General features: G+C 35.4%; 1 protein-coding gene across 1 annotated transcript in view; it reads right to left on the bottom strand.

Moving 5' to 3' along the window:
- The window catches only part of RBM38 (RNA binding motif protein 38), a 32,521-nt gene extending 13,383 nt beyond the window's left edge, over positions 1 to 19,138 (bottom strand). The window contains exons 1-3 of the mRNA XM_053704238.1: positions 18,686 to 19,138; positions 15,977 to 16,100; positions 13,153 to 13,207 (exon numbers count right to left, since the gene is read on the bottom strand). Coding sequence (XP_053560213.1) covers positions 13,153 to 13,207; positions 15,977 to 16,100; positions 18,686 to 18,853 — 347 coding nt within the window. The 5' untranslated portion in view covers positions 18,854 to 19,138. The remainder of the gene's footprint in view (positions 1 to 13,152; positions 13,208 to 15,976; positions 16,101 to 18,685) is intronic.
- Positions 19,139 to 19,636: the final 498 nt, after the last annotated feature.

Below are 19,636 nucleotides of genomic sequence, written 5' to 3'. Positions count from 1 at the left end.
TATATGAAAGAAAACTATTTACTTCTTACCTGATTAAGGTAGGAGTGAGATGGGAGGGGTAGTAATAGGCTTTGAGGTTTGGGAAACTTTGCCTCCACCTGGTAGGAATGTATTTCTCATACATCAGTGTTTCTCAACCACCTCTAACAGGCCAGATTTTTATAAAAGCTTAAAGGGCCACTCAATCAAAATTAAACTTTCATGATTCAGGTAGAGCATGCCATTTTAAACAACTTTCCAATTTGCTTCCATTAACAAAATGTGCACAGTCTTTTTATATTTAAACTTTGAGTCACCAGCTCCTACTGAGCACGTGCAAGAATAAGTGTGTATGCATTTGTGAATGGCTGATGGCTGTCACATGGTACGTGTATGCATTTGTGATTTGCTGATGGCTGTCACATGGTACAGGGGGAGTGGAAAAAGACAACTTAAAATTGTCAGAAAAAAAAATCTACTACTCAATGATTTGAAGCTCAGACTAAGTGCTATTGCATTGTCTTGTTATCTTGCATTTGTTGATTATGCAAATCTACTGTGTTGACTGGTCCTTTAACTACAGCACAGGTGAAATAATCAACTGAAGGGTGAGAGCAGGTTAGTTACCATGGTTACTGATCAGCTGATTATTTCACCTGTGCTCTAATACAGCTATAATGAAAACCTGGCCTGTTGGGGTACTTGAGGACAGCGGTTGAGAAACACTGCTATACGTAACAGCTAGTGGACTCACACCACCATGAAAGAAAAGAATAAGGTAAAATATAACTTATGTTTTCTAAAGGATTATGATCAACCCCTTAAAAACAAACACATTGAGATTTGTATATAAAATTCATTACGTAATTTAGCTATTTCAAATTCTAAGAACAAGAAATGTAGCCTGCTGACTTATCAGGGCTAACCCGGATAGATATTTAGATATATATATATATATATATATATATATATATATATATATATATATATATATATATATATATATATATATATATATATCCCTAATTGGATTTATTAAATAACTGCAAAACAATATACTGTATACCAACTTCATGACAGTGGCTGACCTTATCTGTGGACTAAACCCAGATTGGCTTCTTTAAATAAAGCTGGAGTTGTGGCTATTGAAAACCCAAGTACAGTAAAAAGGATGTAAATTTGTTTTAATACATTTACATTTTGGTGAGTTAGTCTACAGCAACACAACAAATACCTTGTAATTACAAGGTGTTTATTGTCCCTTTAATGCCTCAATTGGTATTCAATTTACCTACAGGTTTTTTTGGCAAGCTGTTTAATACTTTGAAATCAGCATTGTGTAGCTAATGACCTTAAAGGGACATTATACACTCATTTTTTCTTTGCATAAATGTTTTGTAGATCTATTTATATAGCCCATAAAGTTTTTTTTTTTTTTTTTAAATAAATGTATAGTTTTGCTTATTTTTAAATAACATTGCTCTGATTTTCAGACTCCTAACCAAGCCCCAAAGTTTTATGTGAATACTGTCAGCTACCTTCTCCAGCTTGCTCCTGTTTGTGTAAAGGGTCTTATCATATGCAAAAGAAGGGGGAGGGGGGAGTGTCTTATTTCCCCCCTTGCAGTGGGCTTTCCAGCTACCTTTTCAACAGAGCCAAACTGACAGCTTCTAAGTAAGTTTTTAAACAGTTTTATACTGGATTTTTATATCAGTATCTGTGCAACTTATTCTTTATAGTAGTGTCTATTAAATGCAGTTATATGAAAATAAGTGTATACTGTCCCTTTAAAAATGTTATAGATATATATATATATATATATATATATATCTCTTTTACAGTAATAACCCATTTTCCTCATTGTATAGACATTGTGCTCCCTTCATCTTTGAACTTCAAAATGCTGTCCTAGCTTTTAGCGTTAGAACAGCATGAAACATCTTAAAGGGACCGTCAATTCCACACACAAAAAAAAAAAAACACAACCACACCTTTCATGATTCAGATAGAGCATGTAATTTTAAACAACTTTCCAATTTAATTTTATCACCAATTTTGCTTTGTTCCCTTGGTATTCTTAGTTGAAAGCTAAACCTAGTAGGTTCATATGCTAATTTCTTAGACCTTGAAGGCCGTCTTCTAATCTAAAAGCATTTTGATACTTTTTCACCACTAGAGGGCATTAGTTCATGTGTTTCATATAGATAACATTGAGCTCATGCACGTGAATTTACCATGCAGACAGCTCTGATTGGCTAAAATGCAAGTCTGTAAAAGAACTGAAATAAGGGGGCAGTCTGCTGAGGCTTAGATACAAGGTAATTACAGAGGTAAAACATGTATTATACCTGTGTTGGTTATGCAAAACTGGGGAATTGGTAATTGAGGGATTATCTATCTTTTTAAACAACAAAAAAAAAATCTGGTGTCGACTGTCAATTTAATTTTATATGGCGTCCTGCAGTCTGCTCCTTTCAGGAAATGGGGGGGGGCACGGACTGAGGTCGTGCCCCCCATCATTCGATCCCGGCCTTGGAATCATGTGATTAGACGATAGCATGATTTTATTTTTCTAGCAAGAGTTTACATTGGAACGTTGATCTAAGCACCCAGCATAAAAGGAGTGAAGAGGACATGAAAGCAAATATTTTCTTTCATGGCTCTGGTAGAGTAGACCATTTGAAACAACTTTCCAAAATACTTCTATAATTAAATGTGCTTTATTTTCTTGGTATACTTTGTTGAAGGAGAAGCAATGCACTACAGGGAACTAGCTGAACACACCTGGTGAGCCAATGACAAGAGGCACATATATGCAGCCACCAATCAGCAACTAACTCCCAGTAGTGCATTGCTGCTCCTGCTTTTCAACAACATGATACCAACAAAACATAATAGAAGCAAACTGTAAAGTTTTTTTAAAATGTCAGGTTCGATCTTAATTTTTTATTTGCAACCCAAGAGATTAAGACTGACACCAGTGGTAACAGAAACTGTCACTGTACTTACAGGATAGTACACAAAAAGGTGCAGAAACATCAACTTACAGGGCCATGATACCCAAATGTTGAAACACAGATGTGATGCAGCACAGCTGTAAACAATTGACTATAAAATATCAACTGAACATCTATGTAAAAAAGAAAGATATTTTACCTCAAAATGTCCTACGTAGTCACACCCCACAGTAAAGAACTTTAAGCAGCAAATCAGTAGGTCTGTCCCGGGACTTGCAAGGGTGCGTGCCTCATGCACACCAATGTTATTTCCCTGTTCAGTTTAAGGAATTTTATTATGAAATCTCACCAGATCACAGTTCATGACCTCACCACTGCTGATGCCAATTGGCTGCTGTTCATTTCTCTTTTTTTTTTTTTATGTGCAACTGGACAGCAGCTGAAGTATAACTGTTTACATGGCACTTATTCTGGTGAGCTGAGGAAATTGTGAGGTAACATATCTTCCTTTTATCATAGAGATGCTCACGTAATATTTTCCTGTCAGCTTTTTACAGTTATGCTGCATCACTTTCAAGTGACTTTGCATGAGTATTGTGACGGAAGAGTGGGTGCCCAGGCTCACTGATGGGGGGGGGGGTTGAGCCCACATGATTTCCCTTATTCTGTGTTTTGGGGTTTGCCTCATGCATGTATGTCAATAACAGTGGTGTATTGCTATTTGTACAAAGAAAGATTTTCAGTGTCTCTGCTTAAAAGACTGATTTACATATCTGAGCAGGCTGCTTCAAAAGCAGTACATCTTCTAGGGACAAAAGTGGTATCTGGTCCATCTATTACCCTCATATCTGGCACTTCAAACACTGCATTTGTACATCCTCAGCCAGACTGACTACAATCTCAGCAGGTGATCAGGGGGTGGGATTGACAGCTGTCAACAGTGATGCCCCTGTGTGCTGGGTTACGATTGGTTGCTAAGATCATCGCTACGGGGCGTGTTGTGAGCCGACAAGAGATGGGCAGTTTTCAAAATCAGTGTTGCGAAAAAAAAAGTTATTTGCCTGACCTATACAGGGGTCAATTACCCAAGAGCTCACTAAGGGACTATAACAAGACTGTGCAAGAGGAATATTTGTATTAACCTGGATTCTACTGACGGTGGCTGATAGAACAGGGTAGTTTTTCTCCTAGCGCCAAAGTGAGTGTCGTCCTGTTTGTGCCTATTTTTAGTGAATAAAGTACAATTTATTTCACCATTCGTTTTGCTCATTGAAATGATCCCAGTTAAACAATGGTATAGAGTGATGGTCTCCTGTGACCAGTATTAGGTCCCTTTAAAATTCCTTAACACAGTAAGTTAATTTAGTACAAATACATCTCCCCCCAACAAAAATCCTTTAAAGGACCAGTAAACACATTAGATTTGCATAATCAACAAATGCAAGATAATACAATAGCATTTGAATATTAAATGAGTAGTAGCTTCATTTCTAACACATTTCAAAGTTGAGTATATTTCCACTCCCCCTGTATCATGTGTTAGCAATCAGCCAATCACAAATGCATATACGTATAGTCTGAGTTCTTGCACATGCTCAGTAGGAGCTGGTGACTCAAAAAAAGTGTAAATATAAAAGACTGTACACATTTTTTTTAATGGAAGTAAATTTGAAAGTTGTTTAAAAATTACACGCTGTATCTGAATCATGAAAATGTAATAAAACCTGAGTGTCCCTTTAAGGGCTGAATATGACCTGTGGGCAAGGTTTGCTTGGCCTAGATAGAGATATATATATAAAAAAAAAAAAAAAAGAGTGAGCAGCAGTTAGTTATAGGGCATTAAACCCTGAAATATTGGACACTATCAGCTTATTTATGAAATGGCTGCAGAAGACCTAAGAAGAATAGGTTTTTGAACTTGGGGTTACAATGTAGTGACACACACAAAATGACAACAACAAAAAATTACCCACACCTGTATGTTGTTCTCAGGCTATTCTTTGCTTTGGACAAAATTATATCTAGCAATTATTTGGTTTAATGTCCCTTTCAACATATTTTAAGTTTGTTTTGCACGAAAGAAAAAAAAAAAAAAAAAAAAAAAGTTAAAAATGTTTTTTTTCTTTTGTGATTCAGATAGAGCATGCAATTTTAAGCAACTTTCTAATTTACTCCTATTATCAAATTTTCTTCATTCTCTTGGTATGTTTATTTGAAAAGCAAGAATGCAAGTTTAGATGCCGGACCATTTTTTGTGAACAACCTGGGTTGTCCTTGCTGATTGGACAGCACCAATAAACCAGTGCTGTCCATGGTTCTGAAACCAAACATTTGCTGGCTCCTTAGCTTAGATGCCTTCTTTTTCAAATAAAGATAGCAAGAGAAGGAAGAAAAATTGATAATAGAAGTAAATTAGAAATTTGCTTAGAAGTAAATTAGAAATTTGCTTAAAAGTGCATGCTCTATCTGAATCATAAAAGAAAAAATAAATTGGGTTCAGTGTCCCTTTAAGCAAAAGCTATTAAAATTTAAATGGGGGAAAAAAAAGTGAATATTTGTGCACCAGCTACATATTGCTCATTAGTGATCAGGGACAACTACTACAAAGAAGTTGGCTTATTCAGGCCAGGAATAACAACAACAACACACACATAAAAACAGATGCCCCTTTAAAAGACAAACAGAACCAAATTGTATATAGTTTTGCCCTTGTGCATCTGACCTTTATTTAGCAGGTAAGGGGGTAATCTTTTAAGGGGACTTTTTCCACACAACTATTTGATTGAGAAAATGGAAAACAAACAGAAGCAGAAAGGAGGATGTTAACTATATAAAGCACAATCTGTTACTGTTGTTGATTGGGGGGTTTCCAAACAAAAATCAAATTTAAAATAAAAATAAATGTTGTAGTGCGTTATACACACCCCCTAGGTTTGCAGAGCAAGAGGAAGTAGTGATATTCTTATGGCTTATGTACTGTCCCATGTCTCCTGTGGACTGAGAAGGAATACAATTAGCAGGGATTATTGGGGTTGATATGTGCATAGAAGTTAAAGGGACAGCAAGCTGTAATTACAAAGACATTTCTGTTGTGCTGCTATAAACACTTGAGAAAAAAATAAAATAAAACATTGTTAGGACAAATGAATATCTTGTAGGCTGCAATAGTTTTTCAACAGCCAAACTCCAGCAACCACTTGTCTTATTCGGAGGAGCCAATCCAGTTTGGAGTCTGCAAACAAGGCAGCCACAGTTATAATGTGTGTAAGAAGTGCATTGTTTTACAAAGTAAAGTCAAAATTATTAAAAAAAAAAAAAAAAAGTGATTTAGAGTAAGTTATTTAACACAACGTTCCAGTTTACGTCTATTGAGTAATTTGCTTTGTAACCTTTGTATTCTTGGCTGAAAAGCAAACCTAGGTAGGCCCGAGAGCAGAAACGGAAGCTAGCTCCTAATTATCAGTTGCACATATATTACTTTTTTTCATTAATCAATTGTGTTCTGTTGCTCCTTCACCAAAAGGATACAAGAAAAAAAAAAAAAAAAAAAAAAACCATCTTGTCTAGGATGGAAATAAATATATGAATAAAATAACTACCAGTACATGAGAGAAATTTAAACACAAAACCTAAAGCTTTGCTTTTACAGGGAGAGTAAATACCTTGTAATGATGATACATTTCTGTTGTGTGTCTATAAAATATCAACCAAGCTTTTAAAACAAAACTGATAACACTGCAAAATTGTTTCTCAATAGCTCCACCCCCATTTGTCCTATTTGGAGGAGCCAACATGGCTTTTAGTTTGCTGACTAAGTATGGTCACAATCTATCATAGTATAGAGTGAATTGTTTTGCAGTGGTTGTCAGCTAAAAACCAACTAGGGAAAGATATAGCACAGCCAGCAGGGTGCATTTCCAACTATTAGAATGGGTAGTGTGTATATATATATATATATATATATATATATATATATATATATATATATATATATATATATATATATATATATATATATTTTGTGTGTAAAAAAAAAATTATAATATAATACATCTACAATATTCAGAGTTAAATTACATGAAAAGGGAGCAAAATAGATAATGAAAAAGTATATTGAAAAGTGGTTTTGCTACACATAACTAAACATTTTATATTCAAATCTCAATGTGTTTACTGTCCCTTTGAGCAAACTAGGCAAAGGCCGGTTTTATTCAGGATCTTCACAGTCTTTCAATGAACAGAACAGGCTCAGAGCACCAAAAAGTCAAGCGGTAACCGTATGGGCACATCAAGCAGGTTTTAATTTAAACCAACGTCTACTTCCTTTGAGAATGCAGCAGGAAATATGGGGAGCACCACCTTTTGGTATCTGACAGCACTTCCCAACCACATACAGAGACGGCACAGATAAAGGCTGTATAACAGCTAATCTAATTCACAGCTTCTTGTGAGATGGATACAGCTGTGAGGTGGAACAGCTCGTTTCCTGAACACTGACAGTCATGTAAAGAAATCAGAAAATGTCATTTGCAGAAGCAGAAAGTGCAAAATGTACATTCCCCAGTAAGATCTAAACTGGTTCCAGTCAAACGGCAATAGGGAGTGGATAGAGGCAACCATGTGTTAAATTAGAAGATAACCGTAAAAAAAAAAAAAAAAAAAAAAAAAATTACGCTATCAAAAGTCAGCTGCCCTATATTATGATAACATTAAGACCAATTAAAGGGGCCCTGAATATGCAAAATTTTATTTCAATAATTAAAAATCTTGTGATGTAGTAGGACTGAAGTATATTGGCATTTTAAAAGCTACTTGCAAAGAATAAAGTGTCAGTCAGTGGCTTAGATAAACCAATAACTAAAGCAAGGTGAATCGAACCACAAATTGGTGACCTGATATAGATAAAGACATTGGAGTCAAAATTAAACTTCCATGATTTAGATAGAATGTGCAAAAAAACACCTCTCTTGGTATACTTTGTTGAAACTTAGCTTCTTCCCATGGGTGCATACTGCGGTAGGTTCAGAACTGTGCATGTGTTGAGCACTATATGGCCGCAATGTTAGAATTTAATATGTATAGTGGTTTCAGAAGACTGTGGCAAACTTAGAGTACTTGTGTCAAGAACTTTATTACTCAACTGCAGATAAGCTACTGGCAAAATGTTTTTAGATTTGTGCATAAACAGTTATATAGCTGTAGCTATACCTTGTTTGACAAGAAATGAGTGCAGAGGATTTTGGACAAATCAGGTTTGCTTTTTTTTTTTTTGGCACTATTTCATGCACCAAACACTTGTTCTGAGACTGCAAAATAACAGTGTAGAACTGAGGGAGCGGTCTATTGAAGACTATAGTGGTGTGGATTTTAGAATAGACAGACTATATCTAATTTTATTACTAACACCATAGATCATTTAACATAAAACCTCAGCATAGCGTTTACACGTTTACCCAGAATTCCATGTTACAGTTGAAACCCCTCACAATGTGCCACCTTTTTGCTTTCCATGTATCAGTTTTAAACATGAATACTCTGATGCTAGTGCGGCACTACTATAGACAGCATTGGCTTAACGCTCAACCAGTATTAAAACATGAATTTCATTGCACACCCCCAAATAAATTTGTTTGGTAAAGGTTCAATGCACCTGCACGATCGGACATGCAGATATTATTTAGCACTAATCTAGAGCGCACCAACTTTGGACTTGTTTGAAAACACAAAAACTGGATTGCTCTCAAGCAAAGATACACAAAAGCGATACATTTTTTTCATTCCATTTGTAATCTAGGCCATAGTACATCAGTGCAACTGAGCAAGCATGTGATTTTACACATACATGAAAACAAACCATCTTCTGGTGACACTGTCCACTGAACAGGATTTCATTTTTTTTTTTTTCTTTGTTTTTTTTTTTATTGTAAAAGGAAAGAAAAAAAAAAAAACGCAATAACCTTATTATTTCACGGCACTTATATTTGATCATGAAACTAAGATTCCAGATAGGAGTATCTCATTCCAATGATGAAATTCACAGGTTCAAAATACAATACAGACAATATTCCATGCTACTAGTCAATATTAAAACATCCCTCAGCAGGGTTCTAAAACAGCCTTGGTTCACCAAGATTAAATCCATTCCCCTGCCCTTAACTTTTACTTGCATAACACCGTTATTTCATTCTGTAGCTAAATCACATCAGAGCCATTAAAAGGGACAGTAAATAAAAAGGTGATTTGCATAAACAAATGCAATAGCAGCATTTAGATATAACTTTGAAATTGGTGGGGAAAAATAAAAATAAAATTACTCATTTAAAGTTCAGACTATTTCTACTCCTCCTATGTGTCAGCTATTAGCCAACCACAAATACATATTCTATGAATTCTTGCACATGCTCAGTAGGAGCTGGTGACAATTTTAATATATAGAATATTTTTTTTTGTTAATGGAAGTAAATTGGAACAGTTTAAAATTGCCTGCTCTATCTGAATCAGGAAAGTTTAATTTTCCCTTTAAGATCAAAGCAAATATTCTAATTTTCTCTTGGTTTTTTTTTTGCACACATGACAGATAAAATCTAGCAATGACAGCAACAGCCACTCTTAATCTTTTGCTACAGATATTCTGCCAACTAATCGCAGTGACACTGGCTTATTTTATTCGTTCCTCTTCTGTTTGACACCTCTCTCTCTAAGGATTGGTAGCCAGAGAAAAGCATATCTAGCCGCAGTGCACTATGGATAAAAGCAAGTTCTTCTATAGTCATTAACAGAATTACGCTCTTAGTTTCATTAAAGAGACAGTAAATTGTAACATTTGTTACCTCTTAATGGGTTTCTAATGACTTGTTATACCAGAAGCGGAGATTAAAATGTATGAGAAATTGCTCATTTGTGTTTAAAACAGTTTGGGACAATATTGTCCAGCAATTGGGAAATAAACTGGAGAGATAGAGTAGGATATAGATATATATATATAATTTTCCATTGAGCAATCAGCCATAAATCTTAGCATAACCATTCATTCTACAGCAGAAAAAAAAAAAAAAAAAAAAAAAAAAAAAAAAAAAGTCCTGTTACACCCAAAAACACCTTCTCTATTTTGCCTACATTTCACCAGCACTCTCCACATTCCCCACTGAGTCTACACACAAACAATGGGCAAGTATTCTTTAGTTCTGTATAAATCTGCAGGTAAAAGTAATTTTAAAGTGAATGTCAATTTTGATGCTAAAGTGTCCGGTTTTTAAAACTTCGATTAAAAACAGGGGCACTTTAATTCATTAAAATTTACATTTCACTCCTGTTGTGAGAAAAAAAAAACAAAAAAAAAAAAAAAAACACTTTTTAATCTTCACAGCAGCTCCAGCTCCCTTTGGTCGTTGCAAGCCATTTCTGATGTCAGAAATGATGCATCAGTCACCCACCAATCACGACGCCACCCCCGGGGGAATCAGTGTCTGATTCAACGCTGTGATTGGAGGAAGCTGGATTCCTCATTTTAGACCCAGGAAGAGGCTTTGCAACGGGTGGAAGAAGCTGGAGCTGCTGTCAAGTTTAAAAAAGGTAACTTTTTTTTTTTACAACAGGAGTGAAATGTAAATTTTGATGAATTAAAGTGCCCCTGTTTTTAATCAAATTTTTAAAAACCAGACACTTTAGCATCAAAATTGACATTCACTTTAAAGTACATATTATATTTTATCTCTATCCCAACTTGTTTTGTGTCCGTTTAATTGGTAGGGGAAAGGTGTACTGGGCTCCACAATAGAAAAAAGTAGCAGGTAACTAATAACTGCCAAAGGCCTAGTAAAATTCAGTTTTTACACACAACAATTTTATAGCTTCTTGCTTATGTGAGGAAAACATCCATTCTTTTTATTTTTTATTTATACCTATGCAGCCAAGTATATAAACAATGAGCTTTATAATCTGATCTCGTCACATACATGAGTCCCTTGACCTGAGGTCACACATTCCTAGGGTTTTATAAGCTGGACGAGCACAATTGGTCTTCATAATATACCAGGATTTATCAGATGGAATCTGTTATGGTAACTGACAGCAGAAGTTTGACGTTAAACCAAAGACAGGCTGAGTAAAGCAAATAAAGAGTGTGTACAATCTTTTAATCACACTTTATTAAATCAGAAGTTCATACTCGGTACGTGCCCTAAATATAGAAGAGCTAAATAAACATTTCATTTTGAGAGGGGTTGTAAAATCAGGTCTCCACTAATCTTGCATGACCCTGTAGTACAGGGGGCTGCTCTAAAACTGCTGCAGACTTTGACCTATACTAGTTTACTGTGATACAGAGGTGCAGTTTTGTTTTTTTCCCTCCCCAACAGCTGTATGAAGATTACATTTACATATATACACACAATGTGTGATTTTTTTAAACTGCTGGGATAATGGTGTGCCACAGGAATTTTTAATGTAAAAAAAAAAAGGAGGTTAAAAATCACTGCTCTAAAGAGTGCAGTCATTAAAAAAAAAAGGGACAGCCTACTCAAGAATTTGTATTGTTTAAAAAGATAGGATAATAATTATTATTTATATAGTGCCTTTCTCCCAGTGGGACTCAAAGTGCTTTTTCCAGCACTCGCTCTCGGAATTAAATCAAATCGGCAGTTAAATAGTAATAGTTGTTATCAGTCAGTTTAATGGTACTCATTTTATCAACCTCAGAAAGATAAAGGTCTGAGTCGGCCCTGCTGGGATTTGAACCTGTGACCTTTGAACAGGCTTTTGTAGTCAGGGCATTTTACCAACTGAGCTACCTCACCGGCTTTATTACCTTGGACCTAAGCCTCTGCAGAATGCCCCGTTATTTTAGTTCTTTTGTCAGACTCATTTAAGCCAATCAGTGCTGAGTCAAAAATAACTCAACTGGGGTGAGCACAATGTTATCTATATGACAAACTTGAATTAGTACGGTATCGCTGTGGAAAAAAAAAAAAAATGCACTGAGTAAAGGAGGCGGCAGCCTTCATGGACTTAAAAATAGCATGAGCCTAACTAGGTTTATCTCTCAACAAAGAAAACCAAAAGAACAAAGCAAATTTTGAAATTTGTTTAAAATTGCATGCCCTATCTAAATCATGAAAGTTTAAATTTTGACTAGGCTGTCCCTTTAAAGTAAATAGATGATTGAAGACACAGAAATTAAAGGGGTAGAGTAAAAAAAGGAGCTCAGAAATGCTATTGCCCAAGATTATGGCCACTGGATGCAGACAAGAATTCAACTAAAATCCATATTCCACAAAAAAAAAAAAAAAAAAAAAAAAAAAAAAAAAACAAAAACCACACACAAATGCTCATTACCTTATGATGCAATTCTACAATATTTAATGGTCCTTTAATACCAATGAAATACAACAAGTCCTGCATTCATCTAATCTCCAAGTCAGTAATAAATCTTTAGGTTATCCTAGTTTTTTTTTTATATCTTTCCTATAACTGGATTTGTGTTTAATTAAAAAACCTGTTACACATTTTAAAATGAGAACCATGTGGCCCATAGAAGAGACTGCAGTATTCTTTGTAGCTGGACCAATGAAACAGTTAAGTGGGCCATTGTGTCATGCGTATGGTTCATACGGCTTTCTAGAACAGCTGCTAGGTCCTAATAGGACTTTAGTGGGGGTGAATCTAGGGAGGGTAAAGCTATTAAAGAGTCAGACAATAGGCTGCTACAGGAGTGCTCCAGAGGCCCTGCAGAACATCTGTCAGATATCAGTTGCAACCGGCTCTTGAAAACAGAGCGCCTGCTCTTCCCATGTGACCTTGTAGTCTGAACAATCAGACAGAAGAACCGTGGGTATAAATATATTTTAAAAAATGATTGTAGTCAAGAAAATTTAGAGGGGGGGGGGGGGGGGGTTAGAAAGAGAGAGAGAATAAGAGCACCCAATATTCCCTCCATCCTCATTATTTATTTAATTATTTTTTTTTTTAAATAAAATAGCAAATAAATAAGTGTCAGAGAAAAATGACATCCATATCAAGTAATGCATTTTCTCACACAGGACAATGATTTAAAAATTAGCTCAAGACATTTTCTATTAAAGTTAGGACCATTGCAAGGCTCAAAAAGGACTTTTGGACCAAGATATCATGTGAAGCACAGGACCAGTGATAGGAGACATGGATTTGAATTTTTAAGTGCACAGCTCCGTAAAAAAAAAATAATTAGAAATAAACTTACCCAAATGGCCTCTGAATGAAGGCAGGATGTAACTGTTGTACACCTATAGTGAAACCTGCAGGCGATATTGATAAAAACAAAAACACACAATTATATTATAATAAATGTTAGTGTACTCTATAAAAAGAGAAATATATATGTATATATATTTTTTTACTTAGTTACATCTAATAAAGGGTATTTTAAATTGGCAGATGTCAACTAATGACAAACAAAATTATTTTAAGTCAGGACTAGGCCTCTGCATGAGTGAAAACACAAAACAGCTCAGAGTTGTAGCAGTAGATAGTATTCAGACTGTGCACAAACCTGAAATTCCTTTTAGTTTCAAACCCCAATTTAAAACCACTTTTCTATGCATGAAAGAAATTTTAATTCAAACTTAATGGGAAATTAAACTCCACTATTCCACCTACAACCCTAAACAGAGCTTGTGACTTAAAAAAATAAAAAAAAAAAAAAGTATTTTTAATATAGATACAGCTCTAAGGCCCTACAGTACTATGCAAAAGAGTTGCTCGTGTAATAGAATCATTCACCTTTGTTTTCTTCATGGTGTGTTACACACAAGGAAGTGCAATACAAAAGAAAAGAAGTTGTGAAACAATCTGTTGGAAGGCAAAGCTGATCATTGGTAAAAATAAACAATCTAGATGCTCTGGGAAGATAAGTATCTCACTTCAGAACAGATTACTGCTGTACACGATTAGACGGTCCGGATTTCTGAATGGAAATGGGGATGCCACCCAGTCGGTATGTTACCAACATAATCAGTATTTTTAAGGTTCAGGTTAAAGTTGAAATCAAGGATTAAATATAGAATTAAAGATGCTATCCTGGTCAGATTTCTTCTAAGTGCAACTGAATCCAACTATAAACCGGTGATCATTTACAATCAGTCCTAGCATCTTAAAGGGACAGTCTAGTCAAAATTAAGCTTTCATTATTCAGATAGCACTTGTGATTTTAATCAACTTTTCAATTTACTTTTATCATTAAATTTGCTTTTTCCATCTTGGTATTCTTAGTTGAAACTAAACCTAGGTAGGCTCATATGCTAAAATTTCTAAGCCCTTGAGGGGTGCCTCTAATCACATGCTTTTTAAATTGCTTTTCACAACAAAAGACTTGATAGTTCACGTGGGCCATTTAAATAACTTTCTGTGCTTGAACACAGTGTTATCTAAATATTTAGCACAACACAATGCTAAATGCAAGTCAATAGATAACAGTCACAGTCATGTGATCAGGGGGCTGTCAGAAGGTTCTTGGATACATGGTAATCACAGAGGTAAAAAGTATATTAATATAACCGTTTGTTATGCAAAACTGGGGAATGGGTAATATGGGGAGTATATCTCTAGATAGCTCTCTTTTAAAACAATAACAATTATATTGTAGACTGTTCCTTTAAAGGGACAGTATAAACCCATGTTTATATCACTGCATGTAATAGCCACTACTATAAAGAAAAATATGCCCAGATATTGATGTAAAAATCCAGTATAAAACACACAGGACACTCCCCTGCATATGAAAAGACTCTTTACACAGGCAGGAGCAAGCTGGAGTCTGTTGATATCGGTATACTTCAAAACTTTGGGGCTTGGTTAGGAGTCTGAAAATCAGCGCAATGTTATTTAAAAATAAGCAAAACTATACAATGAAGGAAGAAGAAAGGCTGTATAGGCTATATAAATGGATCTGCAAATCATTTGGACAGTCCACTCCAGAATGGAAAAGATAGATGATCTCTTTATTACCCAGTTTTATATAACCGACATGGTTATACTAATATACTTTTTACTGCTACTTAGTCTGCAGACTACCCCCTTATTTCAGATCTTTTGACAGGCTTCCATTTAGCCAATCAGTGCTGACTCAAATAACTCCACAGGTGTAAGCACAATGTTATGTATATGGCCCATATGAACTAGCAGTGTCTGTGAAAAACTGTCAAATGCACTGAGATAAGAGGCTTCAAAAATCAGTTTAAAAGCCTACCTAGGTTCCAAGAAAACAAAGCAAGAAATAATTGGAAGGTTGCTTAAAATTGCATGTCCTGTCTAAATCACAAAAGTTTAAATTTTTTTGACTAGACTGCCCTTTTAAGTTCCTAATAGGTTGAATAATAATTTATGTTAATAAACATGGTCAGTATTATTTCCAGAAAAGGTGGCAACACTAAATTAGAATAAATGGTTAGAGACTATTCCTGCCTTGCAATACACCATAGTAAATAGGAAACCCAAGTTATGGGGGGGGGGGGGAGAGAGGAAGAATGCATCGAAAAGCACCAAATCAAGCTTTGTAAAGCCAAGAAATTCCAGTAAATTACTTAAAGGAACATTATACAGTCATTTTTTCTTTACATAAATGTTTTGTAGATATTTATATAGCCCATAAAGTTTGTTTTTGTTTTTTTTAAATGTCTAGTTTTGCTTATTTTTAAATAACATTGCTCTGATTTTCAGACTCCTAACCAAGCCCCAAAGTTTTATGAGAATAGATTCTCCAGCTTGGCTCCCGTTTGTGTAAAGGGTCTTTTCATATGCAAAAGGAAGGGGAGGGTCTTATTTCCCCACTTAAAGTGGGCTTTCCAGCTACCTTTTCAACAGAGCTAAACTTAGAGCAGCTTAGTAAGTTTTTAAACCGTTTTATATCAGTATCTGTGCATCATATTCTTTATAGTAGTGTCTATTACATGCAGTTGTATGAAAATGAGTTTACTGCCCCTTTAAATCAAAGTCTACTACATAAACCTTTAGAGACCTGAGACATTTGTCCTATCAAGAGCACCACTGCTAAAGGCATTTACACTTACCACTTTGGATATTCCTTGGCTTTGCTCCCAAGTAGGCAAGGTTGACATTGGCTTTCCGGCCATCAATGATTGGGTTGGGGTCCTTACATGCGCGATCAGCAGATGCTCGATCAGACATAGTCACCTGCAAAAGAACATATTCGTCAGTGCTTACCATATATAAAAAGGAAAATAAAAGCCTTTTAGTGGGATTCAAAATAAAAGGGCATTCAAGCCTTTTAATTATTTTTAAAGTGTATATATTTTTTTTTTTTTTTTTATTCGCACATAGCAATTAGATATTGCATAGCAAAAATATGCATCATTTAAAAACAAACCACATGCTGTTAGCAACAATTTTATTTTGCAGTTCAGGGACACCACCCTTATCTTTGCTGGACAGATATAAATGACCTCCTCTACTGATAAAGTATTCACTGTATTGCAGGGTCATGGCACAATACATATATACACAAACTTTGATCACAGGAGGAGAAAAAAAAAAAAAAAAAAAAATTGATTACACAGCAAACATATCCCTTTATTACAAAGTAATGATAAAAAAAATCCAGGGAGCAAAAGGGTTAACAAAATACACACACCGCACATTATACCACCCACTCTCTGCACAGCTCCCACCAGTACAAGGTCTAAGCTGAAAACCTTTGTCTTCTGTATGTATGCACCACCTGTGTGTTTACACGTTGGCACATGAATACGGGGCAAGCTGGTTTAAGTAAAATATCAGCTTCTTGAAAGACAATGCCAACATCAGTGGTACAGCTACTGTGTCATCACAAAAGCATTTTCACTGTTAAACTCTATAATAAATTGCTAATCCAGTATCAAAGCTAATTGTTTATAGTTCTGGACTGGGCAAAATCCAAGTCTCCAGAGGAGTCTAAATAACCAATGGCTGCTACACCCCCCCCCCCCCTCTCTCACACACAAAGTGCATACTGAAGTCCAGAAATAAAATTTTCTACTACTACTACAAGCATTCTATTAACAGTAGGAAAACATTACTGGGGGGGGGGGGGGGATATTGGAAACACACACCTTAGTATCTTAAATTTGCACTTTACTTCTCACAACTATATTATATTGGTTGATACTACAACAAGGGTGAGTGAATTATCACTCAGCAGCCAGTACATATCATGGTTTACAGTTCCAGTAATAAACACGTGCAACAGTTTTACTCTACTGAGAAAAATAAACAGCAAAGCATTTTAAACTCCCTTTCATCAGATACAAACAGGTATTTCTAGAACAAAAGAAAAATAATTACTGTATATGAAGTCATTACTTCATTGTTAGGATCCATATAGGACATACTTATGCTCCTCTAATATTTGTTATATTTCTAATAAAACAAAAATAAACTGAAACCAATGGATCACAATAGGAATCCTCATAATCCTACTAGAAAAAGTGAAAGACAGGTCATATAAAACCCTATTGTTAGTTGGTTCTGCTTACAAAAAACAGAAATGAATGACAGAACACTGTAGAATTCCTAACTCCAAAAAGCACTGAAACAGCCATCCAATAGGAAGCAACTAACATAATACCCCCTCATAGCACAAAACGGTGTTTTATTGGCTAGTTTGTACTAGAATATGGAGACACCATTTTGGATTATAATAATATCTTGCCTGAAACACCTTAGAGGGAGCTTTAAAAACAAAACAATAAAAGATATTAGTCAATGCCCTCTAGGTTTTTAAATAACAAATGCAATTTTAGCAAAAAACTATCCAGTCTAGATCCTAAACATTATGTATAGCTTATGAAACCCACTTGAACAAGGGCTTCGAAAAATATATACAAAAGAAAGCTCTACTACATGATACGATGAGGAATTAACAAAAAAATAATAATTATAAATATATATATACACACACAAATAATATTTAAATAAACATCAGCTAAAAACTTTACAGTAGAGGTGATCTACAAATCAAACGACAGAGGCTAAGTCATCTAGGAGATATAAATGAATTGGAACTGTGTCAAAAAATAAATAAAACTACAATCTGAATATTTAGAGAGTATCTTGTTGATGTTCAAGAAGACTAAACACAAATGAAAAATGCAATTGAAAGAACAGTTGCTGAACCTGTGTATGGTTTTCTCTCTCGAGTTAAAAACAGTGGCATTTAATCATGGCGTATCTAGGAGAGATTATGTTATTATGTCAAACATGTTTATTTATTAAACTGACTTTTGTATTCACTAGCAACAAGGTCTCCTTTAAACAAAACATGCAAACCAAGATAGGTAACAATCCAACCTCTATAGATGGCTGTGGATTTAGTAGAAAGAACAACAATAATTGGTTTAGTAATTGGAATATTTTGTTTAAAAAGTTGCTGAGTACTCAAAACCCCAGAAAGGCCTAAAACATGACATCATGGATAAGTAGACTGCACTTTGCATTAGTACTTGGAGTATTTTAATGCATTGCTACAAAAGAGGCTAGTTAGTCTTCAAGTGATAATAATTCAGGTACAAGCTACACAACACAAAGTAAAATAACAAAGATTACCAACAGGTTCATAATTGCATATTCAGTTTGACAAGAATAGGGTTTACTTCTGCAATTGTATTGAAAACAGTGATGACTTTGTACTGCGCTTCGGAATACGTTAGCTATCCTACACCCCCCCCCCCCCCCAAAAAAAAAAAAACCCACATAACTGCAAATTATCCCATCCAAATACTTACAAAGCCATATCCTCTTGATTTGCCCGTTTGTCTGTCCGTAATCACAACTGCTTCATCTATGTCCCCAAAAACCTCAAAGTATTTCCTGAGGGATGAGTCCGTAGTGTGGTAGGGTAACCCCCCAACAAAGATCTTGGTTAAAGTTGTATCTTTCTGCACTGTGTGCATTGTTGCAGGAGTCGGAAGCAGGTATTATACGAACATCCAATTCTAAGTCGGTGGTCCCCTAGGGGTTTTGTTTTAACTTAAGTGCATAGATAGCTTCAGAATATACAAAAATATATAAAATATTTGCAACTTAAATAATACATAAATATAAAATACTAATGTTAAAGGATTGTTAGCAGTAGCCGATTAAGAGGTAGTTGATGCTGGAGAAGGGTTGTGCTAGGGGTCATGGGGTGCAATGCTCGGGATCTCCATGTACCAGGCGGGCGCTCATCTCCCACTGTGAGCTGCTCTTGCTGTGCCGGGGACTTCACACTTCCAATGCTTTGTACTCAGCAACACCCACGCCCACTCCGTAGCTAGACACGCCCATATCATGTAAGGGAGGGGAGAGGGTCTTCCCGAAGCACCATGGGAGATGTAGTCTGGAAAATAAATGTGGAAAATACTTCTTTGGCGAAAATTCTGTGTACATATATGTGTTGATTTTTTTTATAACAATTGGTTAATTATAAAGTCAGAAAATATGTTTGTCTTCCACGGGCTGTGTTACTCTTTAACACGTTAACAACCCTTTATCTGCAAGCCATTCTTGGTTGGCAATATGTATGAATACTCTCTGGTTATAACAACCTTTCAGAAAGAGGGTCTTTACTCATAGGCATCTGCAGAAATATTACCAAGTGTAAGTGTGTGTGTGTGTGGGGGAGGTAATATGTTCATGTAGAAAAATCCCAGGGGGTCCCCACTCTGGGCAACCATGGCCATATTTATTTGTTGTTC

The sequence above is a fragment of the Bombina bombina genome, chromosome 1, assembly GCF_027579735.1.
Source record: "Bombina bombina isolate aBomBom1 chromosome 1, aBomBom1.pri, whole genome shotgun sequence".
Taxonomy (NCBI): Eukaryota; Metazoa; Chordata; class Amphibia; order Anura; family Bombinatoridae; genus Bombina; species Bombina bombina.
Note: the sequence above shows the minus strand (reverse complement) of the source record. Positions and strands in the feature narration are given on the sequence as shown.